This window comes from Odontomachus brunneus, unplaced genomic scaffold (assembly GCF_010583005.1).
Source record: "Odontomachus brunneus isolate Ranch 3 - 2012 unplaced genomic scaffold, Obru_v1 Obru_scaffold_018, whole genome shotgun sequence".
Lineage (NCBI taxonomy): Eukaryota > Metazoa > Arthropoda > Insecta > Hymenoptera > Formicidae > Odontomachus > Odontomachus brunneus.
In genome coordinates, this window is record NW_022639468.1 from 1,948,376 (window position 1) to 1,967,584 (window position 19,209).

The 19,209-nt window shown below is 40.5% G+C and overlaps 1 protein-coding gene across 1 annotated transcript in view; it reads right to left on the minus strand.

Annotated features, from left to right (window-relative positions):
* The window catches only part of LOC116841807 (E3 ubiquitin-protein ligase MYLIP), a 248,921-nt gene that overhangs the window by 21,658 nt on the left and 208,054 nt on the right, over positions 1-19,209 (minus strand). The window contains exon 2 of the mRNA XM_032810188.1: positions 17,779-17,975. Within this exon, the coding sequence (XP_032666079.1) occupies positions 17,779-17,975 (197 nt within the window). The remainder of the gene's footprint in view (positions 1-17,778; positions 17,976-19,209) is intronic.

A 19,209-nucleotide genomic window follows, 5' to 3' on the forward strand; every position in this document is an offset into this window, starting at 1 on the left:
ATAGTATTTCAGCCCGTCTGGTTCCAGCTCGAAGCGCGACCCGAGTCCTCTCTCGGCGTGTGCCAAGCGAATAAGCCGGCTCGGCGTGTTTTGCTCGAACCAAACGTGTTGCCATCGCGCAGCAATAACAATGCATTACTTATACCTATCCGGGCCGCGGCCGCTCCGTAATTTTCCGGCGAATTTCCTTACCTCGCGCGGCCGGATATCGCGCTTTCTCTCCCACCGTTACACGATAATAAACGTAGCGGCGCAAATTAAGCTACGCACCGGAGGATAAAACGTAATTGCGCTATTTAATATTCTCACGGGGTATTATCAGCGGTTGTCTTCGTGCTGTGCCGGTGCAAATTCTACGGGAACAAAGTACAGTAAGCGAGAAAAGATGCTGGAATTAATGCGATAGTTGCGATTTATTTCGCGCATACATCCAATTACCAAAGCGGGGGAAAGTCAAAAAAAGAAAAAAAGGACAGATGCTACAACGATAAAACTCTGCAGAAAATTGAAAGAGAATGGACAGGAGAATTTTGATTTCACTTTTTGTCACTCCTGAAAATTACCGACACGATTACAGATTTATTCCGTGTAATCGGTTTAGCATCGATTTTTCTTTGGTAAAGTATAGTCTTTAAGTGTCGAGCAAGTATAAGTGAAAAGTTCTCGCGAATTAAGCTTCGAGAGTAAAAATGAACGAAAGGAAACTTTATTCTGCGTTTAAATTCAAATGGAGTTTACTTTGACGGAATTTTAAGTCGCGGCTTAATCATTCAGGGATCCGACGTTGAAAATTAAGGAGTCGCAAAGACGGGTGGGCGGTCAATCAAATTTTCATTAACAGGAAAATCGAGCACACTATCGATAAGAAAAAAAGAACGCGTTTCTGTGAATTTGACACTAACCTTCGTCGTATCGTAGAGAATGATTTAGAAATAATTCATAAATCAAGAACAACTGCGCAAAGAGAAATATCATTCTACTGCAAAGAAAAGCAATTACGCAATTTACTTTTCTATCTTAAAATAATGGTTATTTTTAACAAAGAGTATCTTCTTGATAATAATCTTGAAGTGTACTTATCACAAATTTGAGAAAAGCTCATTACCGTGTACTCGAAAGAGGATTTTGTTCTCTTTGCGAGAATATTATAAAACTTTATCGAAAGAAAAGTTCGACTTTATGTAGTAAGTAGCGAATTTCTCTATACAGTAAGACGTATTAATTTTATTTTCTTCATTAAAATTCGAAACCTATTAGGATTCAGAATGTATATTGAACAAATTTTATATTTATGACGAGTTTATAATAGACTTACGAACATATAAATTTATGAAAGACTTGAAACAAGCGATATCTACTTGAACGCACCTCAGTCGAAGTTTGCATCTTACTCTCGACTTTAATATTCCATTCTTAACGTCTACTTTTAAGACACTGAAACCTATATTAACCTCTTTTGATTCTATTTAACTTAACTCGGCTTTGCCGAGAGGTCCTCTTTGGACCCTACAAGTGGCATATTTCGTGCGTTTTCTGCCATTTAGAGGCGCTAAGTAAAGAGGATTTCAGTTTCCATGTATATTTTATAACATATGTATTATACATATACTAATCCTTCAGAATATATAGACATTAGAGAGTTCAGGGCTAAAGTAGAGCTAAAAGTATAAGGCTAAAATTAATTAATAATGTGGGATGACATATTTCTGTGTGTGCAATTCGTGTATTGAGTGCGTATTAGATATGATATGTCGCGCGCTTGAGGATCAGCGCGAACGAGACAGATTTATCAATCCCACTTCCCGTTGTTCCAATTATATCTCGCGAGATTTTGCCGTGCGCGCACAATGTGCAAGTCCGCGCTACGTTCGCTCGGGTGCGCGCGACGTTACGGTAACAATGAATTATACACTTAAATCCGCCTTGTGCGTCGCGTGACGTAGAGATTTGCCGGGATTGTCAGGGTGGAGTTGCGAGTGGGCGCCCGGCGTTCGCGTGGCCCGAAAATTGTTGGTTCATACCACCAACACACACCCCGTCGAGAGATATACGGGCGGACTTACGTGCACCGTACTTTTTCGTTCGACCTAAATCGCCAACGAAGCTTCCTTCGACGCTCGAGCGGATTAGTGCGCCGTGTAAACGTCGTGGGAGGCGAGTGGCTAGATCGAAATAAAAATTATTATGCCGCGAATAAAAGTGCAACTTTGTGACGTTGTCCGTCCGGGAGAACGGCCCATTACATACGAGCAGCTGCGCGCACACGTGTGTGTGCTCGATTGCAAAACGATTTGCACACTTTTTGATCGAATGTGCAATTGCGGCGCTACGAGTTGTCATAACCAGGACCCGTATTAATAGTCATTACTTGTGCCACGTGAGATACGCAGGTATGAATTTAGAGTTAGATTTGAGTTTTCTTTAGTTGAATTACGCGATATATACGACGATATATATCATATTTGCAATCGCGATTTAGTTAAAAGATCATTTAACTCTAAACTCAAGTCTGAATATCTTATCTGAGGCGAATTTGAAGTAACGACTATTAGTACGACTATTAATACGACTCTAAGAGCCACTGTTAATGTGCGTGAATAGTAATAGATTACAACAGAAGCCGACGGTACAGAGTGCGACAATATAAATTTGGAAAGAAAAATTTATTTTAAAATAAGAGAACATTATATATATTCAAGTAATTTTTATATATTTCGCGAACCATTATATAACGTGACACAGTACTTTGAATGAGCATCAGCAGTGGCTCGCTGAACAACTTGAAGCGCTGCAACTTCGTTCAATGAGAAGTGTGCAAACCGTTTTGCAACCGAGCATACACACAAGTACACACGTTTCAACCAACGATTAAAGCATGAAATTTCGTACATCTCTGGAACTGAGTCATATAAATAATTTGGCCTAAGGAGATACGATGAAACTATAGAAAATTACCTGGACATATATTCTCTGCCTCCGCGAAGAGGACATATTTTCGCGCGTTCCTAAATTCTTTCCGGATCGTGTCACCTCTCGACGCGATCACGATGCTCACTGTCGCGAAAGAGAACAAGCAGCGTGTCGGTTATTGGGAAGATATGGAATATTCTTGAATTTCTTCCGCCGAAGAAAGCGCGGTAACCCATTCCCGACGGTTATCTTACCACTTTCGTTCCCCGCTCGCAAAGCCGTTCTCGACGGAATGATATGGCGCGATGAACTCCATGCCATGTAACCCGCGCTCTTTAAAATCGATCGATACTTTGCCCCGCACCCTCGAAAGTTACACAGAGGCAGCTGTCAGGATAGAGAGAGAGAGAGAGAGAGAGAGAGAGAGAGAGAGAGAGAGAGGGAGAGGGAGAGAGAGAGAGAGAGAGTCTGCAAAGTCAGGGAAAAGCAAGCTCCGGGAGCGCGACGAAGATGTTATTTGCCTCAAGTTTGACACATTATCAATCGCGTAATCGCGACGCGGCGCATCCTCGTAAAATCCATTTTGCGTGACGGAGTAATGTTCGCGTGCAAATTTCTACCGATGGCAACGCGTTTTATCCGCTGATGATACAGTAACCAATATTTTAGTTTCCTTCGATACAATTTTGCTTTATGGTCGTTTCATATTTCATTTTATTTTATACTATAATCGCCTTACGCCCGTGCGCTGAAATTTATGCGATTCTAAAGTGACATTTTCCGATAAAGGCGAAATGATAAATTTAAAATACAGAAAACCACTGATTACCGCGGATGACACACAGCGATACGTCCGCGACAAATTAAATTAAAATTCACCTAAAAGATTACCTGCCTCTCGTGAAGTAATATTTAATTTAACTCCTGTCGTGCGAGCGCGCGACACGCGCGCTCGAGTCCTTAACCCGCTACCTGCGCGCACGGCAAGGTTGATTTACAAACGACTAACTCTGAATTATGTCGTCCCTCGCTAATGAACCTGCCGTCTCTCGCGAGTTTCGCCACCGCCCGCACACCAGCCGGAGACAAATCTCTTCCGAGCAGGATGGTGCTCGAAAATGTAGCCGCCGTCGCGGTGCGTCGTCGCGAAACGTCGTAAACGCGCATTAGCGCGCGATTCAAGATTTACGTCGCGTTTCGGGCGAACCGAAGCGCGAAGAGAAACGCGTGATTGAGAGTTAATCGCGGTGATTGAGAGTTGAGAGTCTACGGATTGTCGCAGGAGTCTGACAGGAGCAAATCAGTTTTTTTTACTAGAGTTATAGTTATCCGTCCAAATTTCAAAACCATTATTCATTTATCTGCTTTGCAAGCTCAAACTTTTCAATGAAAATATTACATTTGATTCTTCATCACTCCCATTTTGCAAAATATATAAATATATATATTTTTTTTCCTAATCTATTCCGTGAGAAAACAGATAATTATAATCTTAATAAATAAAAAAATCTCGATACGATTTTAAATCAGATCACTCTTATTGAGGATGATTACCATTGAAGCATGATTCTTTTGAAGAACAGAATTGAAATGGACACAGTAATGTTAATGTTCACTATAAAATCTAATTTTATATCGAAATATTGTTAAGTGTACTTAATAGATATACGTAAAAAATTCATACTCTTATTAATTGACACATCTTTTTACGATTCTTCAAATTTTATCTTTTTACTTCTATCAGAATCCCTCAAGACACCAATTGACTAGACGGCGGATGCGGCATAGAGGGAAAACTCTTGGCGAGAAATTTATAGTGCGAGTTACACGTGTAATTGTGAAAGTTGCGAGAGTCGTTATTTCTCGTCGCCATAACGAATTCAACTGCGGTGAAGCAGCTAGGAAATGATACGTTCACAAAAAGATACCGATTAAAATGTAGAGATAGGACATAACGGCTTCACCGGAAGCCTTTTTGCCGGTACAAAGAGAAGAGGATTCTCTCCTCTTGACGATTAATAATGCGTTCCATATCTCTCTCTCTCTCTCTCTCTCTCTCTCTCTCTCTCTCTCTCTCTCTCTCTCTCTCTTTCTCTCAAGATTGAACGTTCCGTTGGTATAACAAGGCAAATCCGCGCCGAGGTATTTTATTAAGTAACGATTAAATTTCCCCCCTCTTTGTTTTCTGTCTCCGAAATTTCCGCGATATAATCGCTCGGAGGGGAGAGAGAGGAATGTTGAGCAACATTTTCAGTCAACGTGGTCTGACGGCAAAATATTCAGATATCTCTCTCGGCGATGGAGATTACACCCTGCGAGTAGGAATCGATATTTTACGACGGGATCATATCATGATAAATCCTTCATTTATATTCCTAAAACACAACCGCTCTCTTCGCTTCAAGAAAAAGTTTTACTAGCTTAACAAAATATCAGTACCCGTAACAAATATTGCATGTTGATATAGGACAGTAAATAATCCCGTGGTGAAAACAAATAATGTTATTTTCAATGTACAACTCTGAGCAACGCTTCTGAAGATACAATTAACTTGACCTGAATAGACAAGAACAAGTGTGATTTGTATCTCAGGCAATGTATGCTTGCAAAGTAACAAATGACGAGAAATGATTCGCAACGGTTCGATCTATTTCCTTAACGATCGTCGAACAACAAACGTGCTTCTGTTCTGATAATCGAAGAATTTTTTTCAGTGTTTCTCACGGCCCAACCCTTGCCCAGTCGTCGTCGCTGGTCTCGATCGCGTTCTTTGTTACGCCGCTACGATATTTTGCACTTTTAGCGTGCAACGTGCACTCTCACACCCCATTTCGTCCTCACCCTTTATTCGCTTGCCCTATCCCCAGTCTTTTACACCACGGCCATCTGTTCATTCGGTCTCCCAGTGAAAGTTTTTCCCGACCATGTCTCGATGCCGACTGCCTTTGCCTGAACGTTCTTTGTGCCGCGAATTTATTTTTGCCGGCGGATGTGCGCTTCCGACGATGCGCGCTCTCACACCCTTTTCGAAAACTGCCGACGTGTTGTGTTTCTTGTCGAAAGCTCGGCGAAGGGGTCGATTCGAGGGCACTGACAAAAGCGCGGCCCAACTGGAAAAGTTGAACGTCGGGCGGAAAAGCTCGCCGTGTAAAACAGCGAACAACGAACTGTAACGCAGTGCTGCGGACGAAACGACGATCCGCAGTTTGGCCGTCTTTTGCAATTTACGCTTCAATGGACGCTTTGAGATTAACGACAGCGTGAATACGTGGATATCGTTGCTCCGTATCTCAATGCGGTATTTACAGTGGAGAATAATTACTTCAATCTAAAAGTCCTTATTGAAAATGTAATCGTGGATCGTTGCTCGGAGATGCTTTCACGAGACTGTAGCGGATTCTGTGTAAGGAATTAGTATAGATCGAGACGGACATTTGTGGATACGCGAAACTATTCGTCGAACAATCGTGTGAACACTGCTGTTAGATTCAGTTGGTTCGGTCAACTGCGCTGATATCCAACTCGGTTTATTGAGCGGAATTTCATTGAATATACACAATATATGTGTTTATATTGATGCTACCGCAACAAATATTAGTGTGAGCGAGCTATATTCAGCCGGCTAATCGAATACTATTCTAATTTGCATAAAAATATTCGCAACAGATAATGCTTATGAACGTGTTGAATACATTGGGTTCTAATAATTGGCCGTAATTATGCATGGCGTATGTTTCGAAGAAAATGAAGATGAAAATTTGGTTTAACTCTTTGAGCCACAATAGAATGCTAATGTCCTACCTATTTTTTCTTTTAGCGATTTTAACTGACTTATCGACGAACGGTCGATTATATTATTACTACATTCTCATAAACATAAGGAATTAAAACTAAGTAAAAAATATTTCGAATATTTAATTGTTAAATTATCACAAACAAATAAAAGTAAAAAACCAAAACTTTTAATTAATTTTAGGCGTCAATTAGAGACTTGTTCTGTTTTATGTAGAAAGACGTACAGCCTACTCATTGATAACACAAGAACTCGAAAATCATAATTTTTTTAGCAGGATTATTCTTACATAATTATAGCCAATATTATAATATTATAACTATGGCTCGTCGATATTTTTCGCGCGGAAGCTTTCGACGACAGCTTCTCTCGCTCTCTCGATGCCTCGATTTCCTTGGACGTGTGAGTTACCCGCTTTTGTGCGAATCGCGCGCGCACCGTTAGCACTCGTGACGCACGAAGAGAACGAAAGAGGAGCTCGAGTCCACCCGAGTGTGCGATGAACTAGAATTTCTGCTTTCTTCCTTTGTAGCGTCCTCGTTCTGACGTCGCACGCGGACGACATTTTTCTTTTCATCGGAGTTAAGCCGTATCCGGGCGAGAGATAAAACTTATAATTTATAACACGTAGTGCACACATACACCGTACCGGTGTGACCTTTTTCCACGACGGTGATGCTCGACGGTGGACGTAATTTTAGACGCGAGTGCGGTATTTTTTCTCCCCACCGATATACACGAGCGATAAAAAGCGGCTGTTTTTGTTCACGCGTTATCGGATTTTTTTTTATAGCTCTGCAAAGAAAATCCCTATATATTTTATTTCAGCACGTTTATTATACCGTCGCGCGACAAACGGGAGACGAATTGTTTTTAACAGTCCATTAAAATAAATTTTCGTAAGTTTGACGGTGTTTGACATTTCGCATTCGCGAACGGCATGAATGTCACACATTCTTGAATTGCGCGTGAAAATGTCGATTCGCGAAAGAAGTATTAAATAAAGGGTAAAAGTCACGCACTACGTAGCCGTAAAAGTTACGATTCTTTCTGTCACAGCGTTAGTTTCATTCGCTACTTCGGTCAACGAACAAGCTGTTACGAAAGTCGTTCGAAACACACACAAAAATCTAATGTAAATGTTGGAATATTTATAAAACCGCTATGTGTCACGCGGGTAATGTGGACAACAAATCCGGAATTTATATAAGTGCCGCGCGCAAGCTGAAACATTCAATTAATATGCATTCCGAACGACTAAATTTTGAGAATTATTATCTCTGTACGTTACATATTAAATTATCATAATTATCATATATGCGTGCCATTCTTTATTAAAACAGTACGCGAGTTCTGGAATGTCCATTCGCGTATTAATTTGCGAAAACTTAACATTACGCTCGGCAAATCTATTGTATTCGGGAAACGCGCGATTTTTACAGTACTTATGGCACAAACGCATCAATTACTTCGTCTGCTTCAACGTCCGAATGCGGGGGAGTGGGCGATAAAAGAAAGCGGAGTTTGACGATCGCTGAAAGCGAATAACGGCGTCATAATCCTCGCCTGCATCTCCCTTTCTTCCCTCCTGTAGATTCTTACCCTCGGACGTGGATCTTGCGACGCGAACGAATGACAAACGACTCGCGCGTTCTGATATTCTTATGAGAAGTCGCAGTTGTAATTCTGCAGATAACTATGAGTGCCGACCGTCTCTCGGATGCGGAAGCACTTTGTCTTTATCAACGTCGCGACTTCGTAGTCGGAAGAAATGGCTGCGACGATTTCTCGCACCCCTCCGTCGTCTTTGCCACGTATGATAGACGATCCTGACGGGCGACGACGTTCCAGTAACGCGGAACTTCGCGATAGATTAATAAGAGCAGGCTGATCGAATTACGCCCTTCGGTCTACTTTCGACACTTGCGACGTGAACGCGACAAACACGGTGAAATAGCACCGAGTATCGGAACCTAATAAACACATTAAGACAAAAAAAATATATTTATTCGGTGGGTACTAACATATGTTTACTCTTAGGTCGAAATTGTTTTATTTAAATAGAATAAACAATTGCTTTCACGAAAAACTTAAATCCTAGAACAATTTTACTTTTTTTAATTTTTTTCTTTTTTTCTTACTAGAAAAATGTTTTGTATTAATATAAATGAATGTGTTATCGGTGTCCACCGGGTAAATATATTTTTTATTTCTTAGATTTTTTTCTCAGTGCACACTTAGAAACAAAGTGATGGCAACTATATATAAGTGACAACTATATGAGTTTTGTATATAGGATTACAATATGTGTAGTTTTTCATAAACTGTTTCGTAGTTATTAGCAACTAGGCTTTTTGCAATAACAGAAAAATAGTTTATAAAACTATATACATACATACATACATTAATCCTATATACAAAACTCGTACAGTTGTCACTTATTGTTATTTAGTAGCCATTACTACGTCCTTTTCTCTGAATGCAGCATGAAAGTTGGCGCAGCGAATTATTATCTCGAAATTATTGTGTTATCTGTCAAGTCTCGCCGCAGGTGTGAAAATATTCATAAAATTTCGACGCGATAATTTTCGGCAACGCGGTAAGGTCAGCGAATTGTTTCTTTTTTTCACTTTGATTATTGATCGCCTCGTAATGCGATAATAGCGAGGTGTTACTTCGCATCGTATATATCTTGCCAAAATTTACGAGGAGAATGTGACAGAAAAGTCGTGACACCGTTACACAAACAAAATGTAGATCGCCGATAAATCAAACGCGAGCACCGCCGACGCGAAACTCCTCCTACGCGTTGGACGAAAGGTCCGAATTTGTGATCAGAGAATTGTATTTTTTGTACGGATAAAAAATGTGCGGATCAATAAATCATACACGGGATCGACGGCGTGAAATAATTGACGCGCTACGCCGTGATTTATACGCCGTCTGATGAAATATGATGATGAAGTACGTCGCGTTTGTGAAAAAAGAGTGGAAAACAAAATCATCGTTCTCCGAACTTTCTGCAGTACTCTTCATATTTCCGCATTGGACGACGATGGAAATACAGTCGACAAAGTTAGCGTGATAAGAAGTACCGAGGTATCGAACGAGCGCGAAAGAAGTTCGCAAAGAGCTAATTACGAGCGATCATACGACGGCAATTAAATTCGAATTATGTCGCGTTGAATAATTCAACGAAAGAATAATCAAGTAAGAAAATTCCGAAAATAGAAAATGAAATGTGCTGACGATTGCAGTCAGCCAGTCAGCTAGCCAGTCAGCTCGGCCGCCCGATCCAATCGATGCCTTCGTACGTGCTTGTCTCGCGTCGTTTCGTGAAGCGCGCGAATTGAGCTCCTTTCGCACACGTCTGTCTCTTTCTCTTAATTTTTTTTTTCAGAATGAAATTCTACAACTAAGCAATTCTCTGACAATTTCGTTAATCGGATAATGATAGCGTGTAATAAAACACAAAATAAATATTTGTTTGCTCAATTTAGTCTACACTGAGATAAAATTCGAAAATTTCTTCGTGAGATATAAACTTTATTTTCACAAAGATAAACTTTATTTCGCAAAAATGAGCTTTATTTCACAGAACAAGACTTTATTTCACTGAAATAAACTTTATTTCACAGAAATAAGCTTTATTTCATAGAAATAAGCTTTATTTCACAGAAATAAGCTTTATATTCCACAAATAAATTTTCAAATATGTTTCTCAGTGTATTCTATAAATTTTGAGTCCTTTTTTCTCAGTGTATTCTATCAATTTTGAGTCTTTTCTTTTAACACACTGAATGATAATGATGGACATTGCTCGCGCATCGAGCGACGCAAAAGCAAACGCCCGGTGCGCGTGTCGAGGATTGTCCTAGACGAGTGAGTATTAATGTCAACCCCGTGCACGACGTGACGATCTAGCAAAACCTCGACACCTTCGCCCTCTCTCATACCTCTTATCTTAGCTATTCTCGAACGGATCCGCGCGAGCACGATGCGGTGTAATGCAATTAAATCTAACCCGTGTCAGATTAATTTTGTGGTGTCTTGTGTGACTGGCCCGGAAAGCGGGGAAATTCGCTTTACTCGACATGTCGTGCCTGTTCAGACCACCACCACTCGCCATCACCGTGTGTACACACATCCTGCAGGAGATATCCTGCAGGACGGAAAACAGCGCGACATGGCCGGGTTTATAATTTCGTTAGGGATTAATTGGCTTATATCTGCCGCGAGTGCCTCCGAGAGCCCGACCGCGTTTTACGACCGCTTAAAAGCGCCCGCTATTAAGATAATATAGCCGGCAAAATTAAGATAATGTGTCTAGCCACTCATTATTCCTCTATTTTGAAGTAATCCGCATCTCATGAGACCACAAACGAGAGCGCGTGTCCCGTCAAACCATGCGATATCGCGAAAATTGATCCGCGCGGCATTAATACGCAAGAAATGAATCCCTCGGTCGATTGGTCGGATACTCGGGTCGATGACACGGACGGCGTCAAAGGATACATGTCGACGCGAAAGGACGTTGCGAATCGTGGCAGATTATAAGAGGAATATTGCGTTGCAGCTCTGAGCTGTGAGCTTATAAGATCGGCTTTTTCAATCGAGCTGAACACGTTAAAGTATCACTCGCGCATGCTCGCCTTGTGAAAGCGTAATTTCTAAATAAAAAAAGTTCGGCTCTCATATTTTGTAGGATAATGCTGGCAGAATTATATCGATGTTAGGACACAGTCGGATCTTGACGTTATAGAGAACCTGACGCGCCATAATTTCCGCGGAAATCGGATACATTAATCGATTCGTGCGCTCTGTAGTAGCTACTCGTATTACAAAATGTCCCAGATCTAACGAATCATTTTTCATTCGCTCACTTGAGTGTCGAGACATATCTTTTTCACGTTATTACGCAGAAGGGAATCCAAGTTAAAATTTAGAATCTGCTGCAAGTCTCAAAAGTATTAATGTCGTTTTTCAATGCTTCTTGTGTTATCAAACACATTAACGTCGCGATAATAGAAATTTTTCTTTCGCTTTGTCTGTGTTTTTATCACGTTGGTTAGTTCATACTCTTTTTGTTTCTCGACATTCCTTAGGCGCTGATAATGTTTTGCTTAAGGGGATGCCGAACATGAAAACTTTACCGACATAACATTGACTTCTTTTTGCAAAGTTAATGTCTTGTTGCTTGCACACAATTACAAACACTTTTACTCAACAAAAGTGCATGCAAAAATTAATTGGAGCATTGCTCAATATGTGACAGAAACGAAAAAAAAATGTTTAAATTTAAATTTTGAACTGTCAGTTATTACGAGTAATAATCATAATATTAATTAATATTAATACATTTACGTAACGTCTATGTATAAGAAAATTAAAATGACAACGTAGCACACACACTTGCGTAACATCTGCGAAAAGATGATAGCAATATCATGTTAGCGCCTATTTGACGATCGTCAATTCCATAAGTATCTATGTATACATAAATTCGATATCGTCGGTAAATGATGATAACGTTTTCTATTTTTTGATGATCGCTCTACGCTATCGATGCTTATCAAGTTCGTCGCTCGCTTCGACATCCTCTTATGATGTAATATAACGTTCGATAATAAAAAAAAAGAAAAGAAGAGAGTGTACGACGCGCGAGAGTATTGGAACAATCGACAAACAATATAAACTCATACCTTCCCATTGTCAACAGTCATCGCTTGTCAACAAGCGCCGGGCGACCAGCAATCAAAACATCCCGGATCTTCGGTTAAATTGACTTTGGTGTCTCACGGATTTTTCCACGTGTTTCCATTTAGTTCCGAGTTGGCGAGCGAAATGCGTGCTACGGACTACGTGTGTCAGTGTGTTATCGTTCCTCTCGGGTTAAGCTATTACGTCGGTCTTTCTGAGATACTTAATTAGACTCTCGTCAGTGTCGCGTCATTTAACACGTATATTATCGATTGAATCCTATCTACGCGTGTGTCAGTGCCACGACGAAATAGCCAGGATACTGGGTAGAGAAGACAGGACATAGGATGCAGGACGCCGAGATGTGAGCTACGATACTTTATATACCCTCAAGGTGTGCTACTTTATTATACAGGAAATTTCCGTTTTTGGCGGGCGTTTGACGAACTTACCGGGAATAAAGAAATACCCGAGTCGAAATTTAGGCCGACATTCATAGTTTGTCACTACTCGACATTATAATAATGATAATTATTATTATAGTTTTATTGATTTTCAATTAAAAGATATTATCTTTTATATTTCTTATTTTTATATTTATAGTTTTTATATTTGATATTTTTAATATTTATATATTTTTTATATTTTATTAAATTATTATTTCGCACAAGAAACACATTGATTCAAACAGCCAAGTAACGGTTTATATGAGTGCGAAATGTATAATTAATTGTATTCTTGACCAAAGGTTTCAAATTATTTACAATTCTATGAATATCGGCCTTAGAATATAATATAAATTTTGTAAGTGCTAATTTTCACGTCTAATAATGTTTCTTTGGCTACGAGTTCGATTTTGTTGATATTACAATGTCTTTTTCTGTTTAGTCTTTGTTATTGTATCGAACGTAAAATTAAATTGATGAACAACATTATTGGACACATAATTGTTATTTTTGCTTTTTGCAGCTTTATATCAACTCTTTAAGATAAGAACTGATATAATTTAATTTCATCAAAACTTCCATTAAAAAAAGAAGAAAAAAAAGGAGAGAGAGGAAAAAAGAAAATAAGAAAAGAGAAAAAAAGAAAAAAGAAAAATTAGGAAGAGATGAGATTAACATTCTCTTCTTTTATCCCTCTATGCACACATTAATCTTTATTAAATAATTTATCTGCTTACTCATATAAATTTCGTTTGAATATAGTCACATTTCGCCAATTGCGAACAGTACGTATATATTTGCCAAATAATATATTAATGTATGGCAGTGAGCGAACGTTGATTTTGTACATTCGATGCATCCAGGCATTTAATTTTTCTGACATTTTTTCCGCGAAGCATAATGTATCGGATAAGAAGCGCCGAAGAGACAGCTTGGAACGTGTCGTGCATCTCTAGATTATCATTTTGTTCGAAAATATTGAGGTGAACATTGAATCTCAAATCTTTATCGTCACCTCGTTCCAGTCGGTCCGCAGTATAAGGGTGAAATTTTCTTAAGATACGTTGAGAGACAATCTAAAAATATTAGATAATTTAAAAATAATTGAAAATAAATAAAAAGAGTTCGAACATTAAATAATTCTTGAACGAGTGCTTCGTCGAGCTGCTATAACACGGAAAAAACGGCAGTAAACAAACATCTGCAGCATCGAGGTAAGGCAATAGTTTGTACATCTTGAGATTCTTCATTGACTTTTCACGTTCGACGAAATCTGCAGAGTCAATGTAGAATCAAAATTTCGACTCGGGAAAGAATTCGCTGTAAATCTGACGCGTACTCTGGGAAAAATCAGTTATCAAAACAAAACAAACGTTTGTTATTTGATGATCGTTAGGGAGACATCGAACAACTCAATCGGGGAGACAATTGTTTCCTATCATTTGTCATTTTAACAAACATATATTGCTCGAAACACAAATCATATTTATTCTCATCTATTTAAGTCATGTTAGTTATGTCTCCATTACAAAAGTGTTGCTTAGAGCAGCAAATTAAAAATAACAAATTATTGGTTTCCACTATGGGGATCATTTGCCGTCCCATATTAGCGAACCATTTGTTGCGAGTATTGGTGTTTTGTTACATTACTTGAACTTTTTTTCTCAGTACACACTTTGCTGAATGCGAGATTACAAAAAGCAAGAGAGAGAGAGAGAGACTGTTGCGTCAGCTGGCGCAATTGTAGCAACGTCGCGGTACTGGCGACGAATTAATTCGCACGCCGGGCGCATTACTCTTCGCGCGTTTAGCTTCACGAGAGGTAATTCGAGTGACCGCGATTAAATTGGAATTATGTTTCGATCTGTTGAAATCTGCGGACCGCTGCGCTGTCCGCTATTAATTGCAACCGACATGGATTGCATTTCATTGCCATTCGTCGAAAACTTTTGACGCGAGATGACGCAGACATGACGAGTCGCGTGTCGTGAATTTCTTCCTCGTTTCGGGACACGACGATCAGCGTGGAATCGCGATCTCTACGCGGAACGTGAGAGCGTATCGCTTGCCGATGCTCCAAGCATGATGGCGTGGGCGAGCGAGCGAGAAATGCATCGGCGCGTAATTCCATTCCAAATACCGTAACCGTATTATCGATGCGATCGACTGCGCGTGGCCGATACGCATGACCAGTTCAGTTCTTTCATTTCCGTGTCAGGGTCGCGGAAACCGGAATTTTTCACTGTCGGATGCACGATACAATTGACAAGCGTGCACGTAATGAGGAAAACTCGAAATCACACTTTATGTATCTCTCATGCCTCACCGACGTGATCCAATTTCGCGCGCGACTATTGCGATGTGCTCACTGTACGGTCACGGAGTGTATCACGTATCGGGAGGTGCGGATGCCGATATGCTCCCGATACAAGTGCCACGAATAATTTAAAATAAATCGCATCGACGTCGTAACGCCGAGCCGTGCATAACATTATTTACCGTGTATCTCCCGAGCAGAAGCGCCCACGCGCAGAGCCCGAAAACACATCCAACAACAATATTGCCCGATGCAATCAGTACTCTCACGGCGACGCCAGCATGCAATTTTGTACGTGCTCGCTCGAGGATCGATGGATCGCGTGGATCGCCCAAGGAATCCGACTGATTGCACGAGCGAGTTCCGTTTGCTCCTTCCTCTCTCTCCCTTCATTCCTCTCTCTCTCTCTCTCTCTCTTGCTCTCGCTTTCTATCTCGCCGTACGATTTTTTCTCTGTTTCTCTCCGGCTCCCCGAGAGAGCAATTTTTACGGCGGGAACGATTTTCAATTCGGAGGCCTCTCCGTCTCGTTCTCGCCGTTGCACTCGCGCACGAGTGCATCCGCGCGGATTACAACGGACGCAATTCACAACTGCGGAGAGTTCGCGACACTCGCTTTGAATACGCTGCGCCGAGCCACGCTCGCCGCGGTAACGAGCCAATCAGAACTTCAAACAAAACGACTTGCTGCCCGACCGAATACTCACAATGTGCATTTCCCGAGACAGTTCCTCATCCCGTGTATTTCTAGTACGGGACGCTAATTTTAAAATACAACCCCGGAGTTGTGCGAGTCTCGCGAGGTTTATCGTTGCGGACCACGGTAAAGCGTCCACCGCGAGATGCGTCAGTGCATGTATTGTGCGCACATTTGTAATTATACAACAAACAATTTCGCGAATTTTCGATTGATATTTAATATAGGCACCTCGCGTGCAATGATCGCGCAACGGCGAGATCAATAAAGGGCGCAAAAAGGACCTCGCTTCGAAACGCGGAGAGGGCTCGATGCAAATGTCCTGTAATTAAGGCAGCGACTTAGCCCGCGATGAACGCCGCCGGAGGGTGGCGAAGAGATATTGACCCAGACGCTTGCAGTTACCGATACTCGAAATTTATTGCGCGCGAAGAAAGAGACGAGGGATTAGACGAGGGGAAAGAGACTCTCGGATTAAGAACTCTGACGTGGCAATTAAGAGCTTCCTCATCGGCAAAGGGACCTCCGTAGCAGATTACCGCCGTGAGCTCATTATGCCTCATCGTCGACTGATTTATCCGTGGATAACGCCGCGGCAATTCGCGAGATAAGCTGCTCGAAATCGCGTGGCGAGCGATTTGTCGCGGCGAGGGCCGCTATTCGCAATTCACAACACGATCGCTCATCCTCGTCTTCTGGCGCATACGATTTGCCTGTAACGCGTGTAAGCCATCCGTTCGCCTCAACCGACTACGTAGAGGCAACGAAAACATTAGTCTCTTGGGACGCAGTTTACGAGATTACACGCGGGCCCTCCTCGATCCTCGCTCCAAGATGAGGGACTATAAATGCAGCTTTACCATATCATGGCGATAGCGCCGTGTTGGGTAACTGTACGAAGACACATTGATGCGCGGATTTTCGGTTAAGACGGTTAGTCGAGTGCAACGTGCGTTATATGGTTGAATTAACGTTTACTTCGCTTGTACATGCTGGGTTATAATTATTTGGTTCACATCAAAACTCAAACGACATGCACACCAGAATTCAGATATGCCCGGCCATTATCTAGATCGGGAGTTACTAAACATTTTCAACCAGCCATTTCCACACAGTCGTGTGTCGTAACTGTTAATTACTCGAAGAGACGATGACGATATACGCAGCTGTGACAGTTTGACGTTTCAGTAAGAAAGATTATTTGTTCTTGGAGGAATCCATAGAAAAGCCGACCGCTTACCATTTCTTACCATAAGACAGTCAGCTTATATTAAATTGAATCGAATTACTTTTCTGTTGATTATGCGTAACACATAAACATACAACTCTCTTTACTGAAGTAAAAAACGAAACGTCGAACTATCACAGCTACTTGGACATATCGTTGCCTCCTCTTTCAATGATCAACGATACATGATTACTTAGACACAGATACGTTTAGTTGAGACTTTTTAGTAATTTTCAATCTAGGGAGTGGCCAAGCATTTTTGTAATTGACGTAATTCGACCGCAAATAGTCCTCAGCTAACATTGACAAAACGAAAAAGCAATTTTATATATTATACATGGAGAGAATATTATAGTTTTTTCTTGTTTCATACAAATTCTTTTACTGTGCTTTTTGTAGTGCACAAGAATAGATTCAGTCAGTGAAACTTCTTATCTTGTTAAGAAAAATAAAGATTTCACTAGAAATAACAGATTCACCAGAAATATATTAAATCTTCAATAGCATACATGAAATGGAAGTATAGTCAATTATTGCATAATGCCGATCTCTCTCTTCCTCGAGATTACAAACTTCTAAAATAATTTCTACTATAAAATTATCTCCGTGTTGAAATTAAACTTGAGCAATTAGAGAGCCCGTCGAGAATAGATTCGGACAAATAACGATAAGCGCGCGAACTAGTTACCTGGTGGCCTCCTGCAGCAACAGGTGCGGTGGTACCCAAAACTTAACCCTTAAGGCGAATCTTAGCGGCGCCACGCCACCGCCGGTTTGCCGTTCTATAGGGTTCCTCAGGTTCAACCAAAGTTCCTCGCCCTTCGCGTTCTGATATTTCAGACCGAAGTAATCACACTCCTTGCTGACTCCCAGGCAGTCGCAGGCCTGCAAGAAGAAATTGATCGATCCAGATCGTATTCGTATCTGTTACGTAACGCTTCTTCTCCTTCACGCGAACGTGTTACGCGCGTTTCAACGTGTTTGTCGTGTACCTCGACCTCGCGTACTTATCGATCCAGACGCGCTTCCTCGCGAATACTAGCAATCCTCAAACGACTCTCGTACATCTCTCTGATTGAATATCGGACCCGTGACTGTTACTAGATTTTAGTTTGCAGATTCTTCCTATTTATAAAAATGCATATGCTTGTACAGTACGAATGTACGTGCGTTAATGCATTTTAATATCATCCGTATTTTGTAAAATATATGAAAACAATTTTTACAACTATCATTAGCATCAAATTAGCATATAGCATCTACATTGAGTCCTGTTTTATATTTTTGCTTCATATTAAAAATTGAAGTTTATATATGTCAAATAAAATATTACTGAGAGGCAGACAACATGTGAGAACATGTATAAATGGTATAATAACACCACCAGAATGTAATTCGAGAGATTAAATTTAAGCAAATTTGCAAACTACCATTTGGCTACACATATGCTGGCGTATATCTAGTACATAGGGTAAAGAAGGCCAACATACTAGTCTCCGAATAGTTCATTAGAGACGTTAGTAGTATCTATGTGATCATGTGCAAACGAACTGAATATGCATGTACAATCGCGGATAGAATGGTTGCAGCCCTTTTCTTTGTGAGTCTCTGCGTCTGTTTTCCAGTGAAAATCTTTTCCATCGGGGGAATTCTCCTATTGAGGACAAGACGTTCCTAAATTCACGAGAAAAAGGATGACAATCTTTCTGTTTGCAATTGTGTCCATAGTTACATTAATATGAAGTCAAACAAAATACCACTAATGCCTCTAATTTAATATCAAGAGTTAGAATCACACGCATACTGATCGCCTGTATGAAGTTAGCCCCCCACTTTTCGAATTTATTAATTTTGACAGTTGTGCTGATTTGTGCTAGGTTTGTGCTACATTGTGCTCGAATTATAAATTTTTAATACGAAAAATGAGCGAGAAAAATGGAAAAAACCGTTTTTTTGGTAGCCCCCCACTTTTTGATTTTCGAAATTTTTTTTATTGTGCTAGGTTGTGCTAAGTTGTGCTAACATTGTGCTAAAGTATTATCTTCGAAAAATAATCATGAAAGGAATAAAACGAAAAAAACGATTTTAGGCAGAAAAGAAGAAAAGTAAGATTTATATT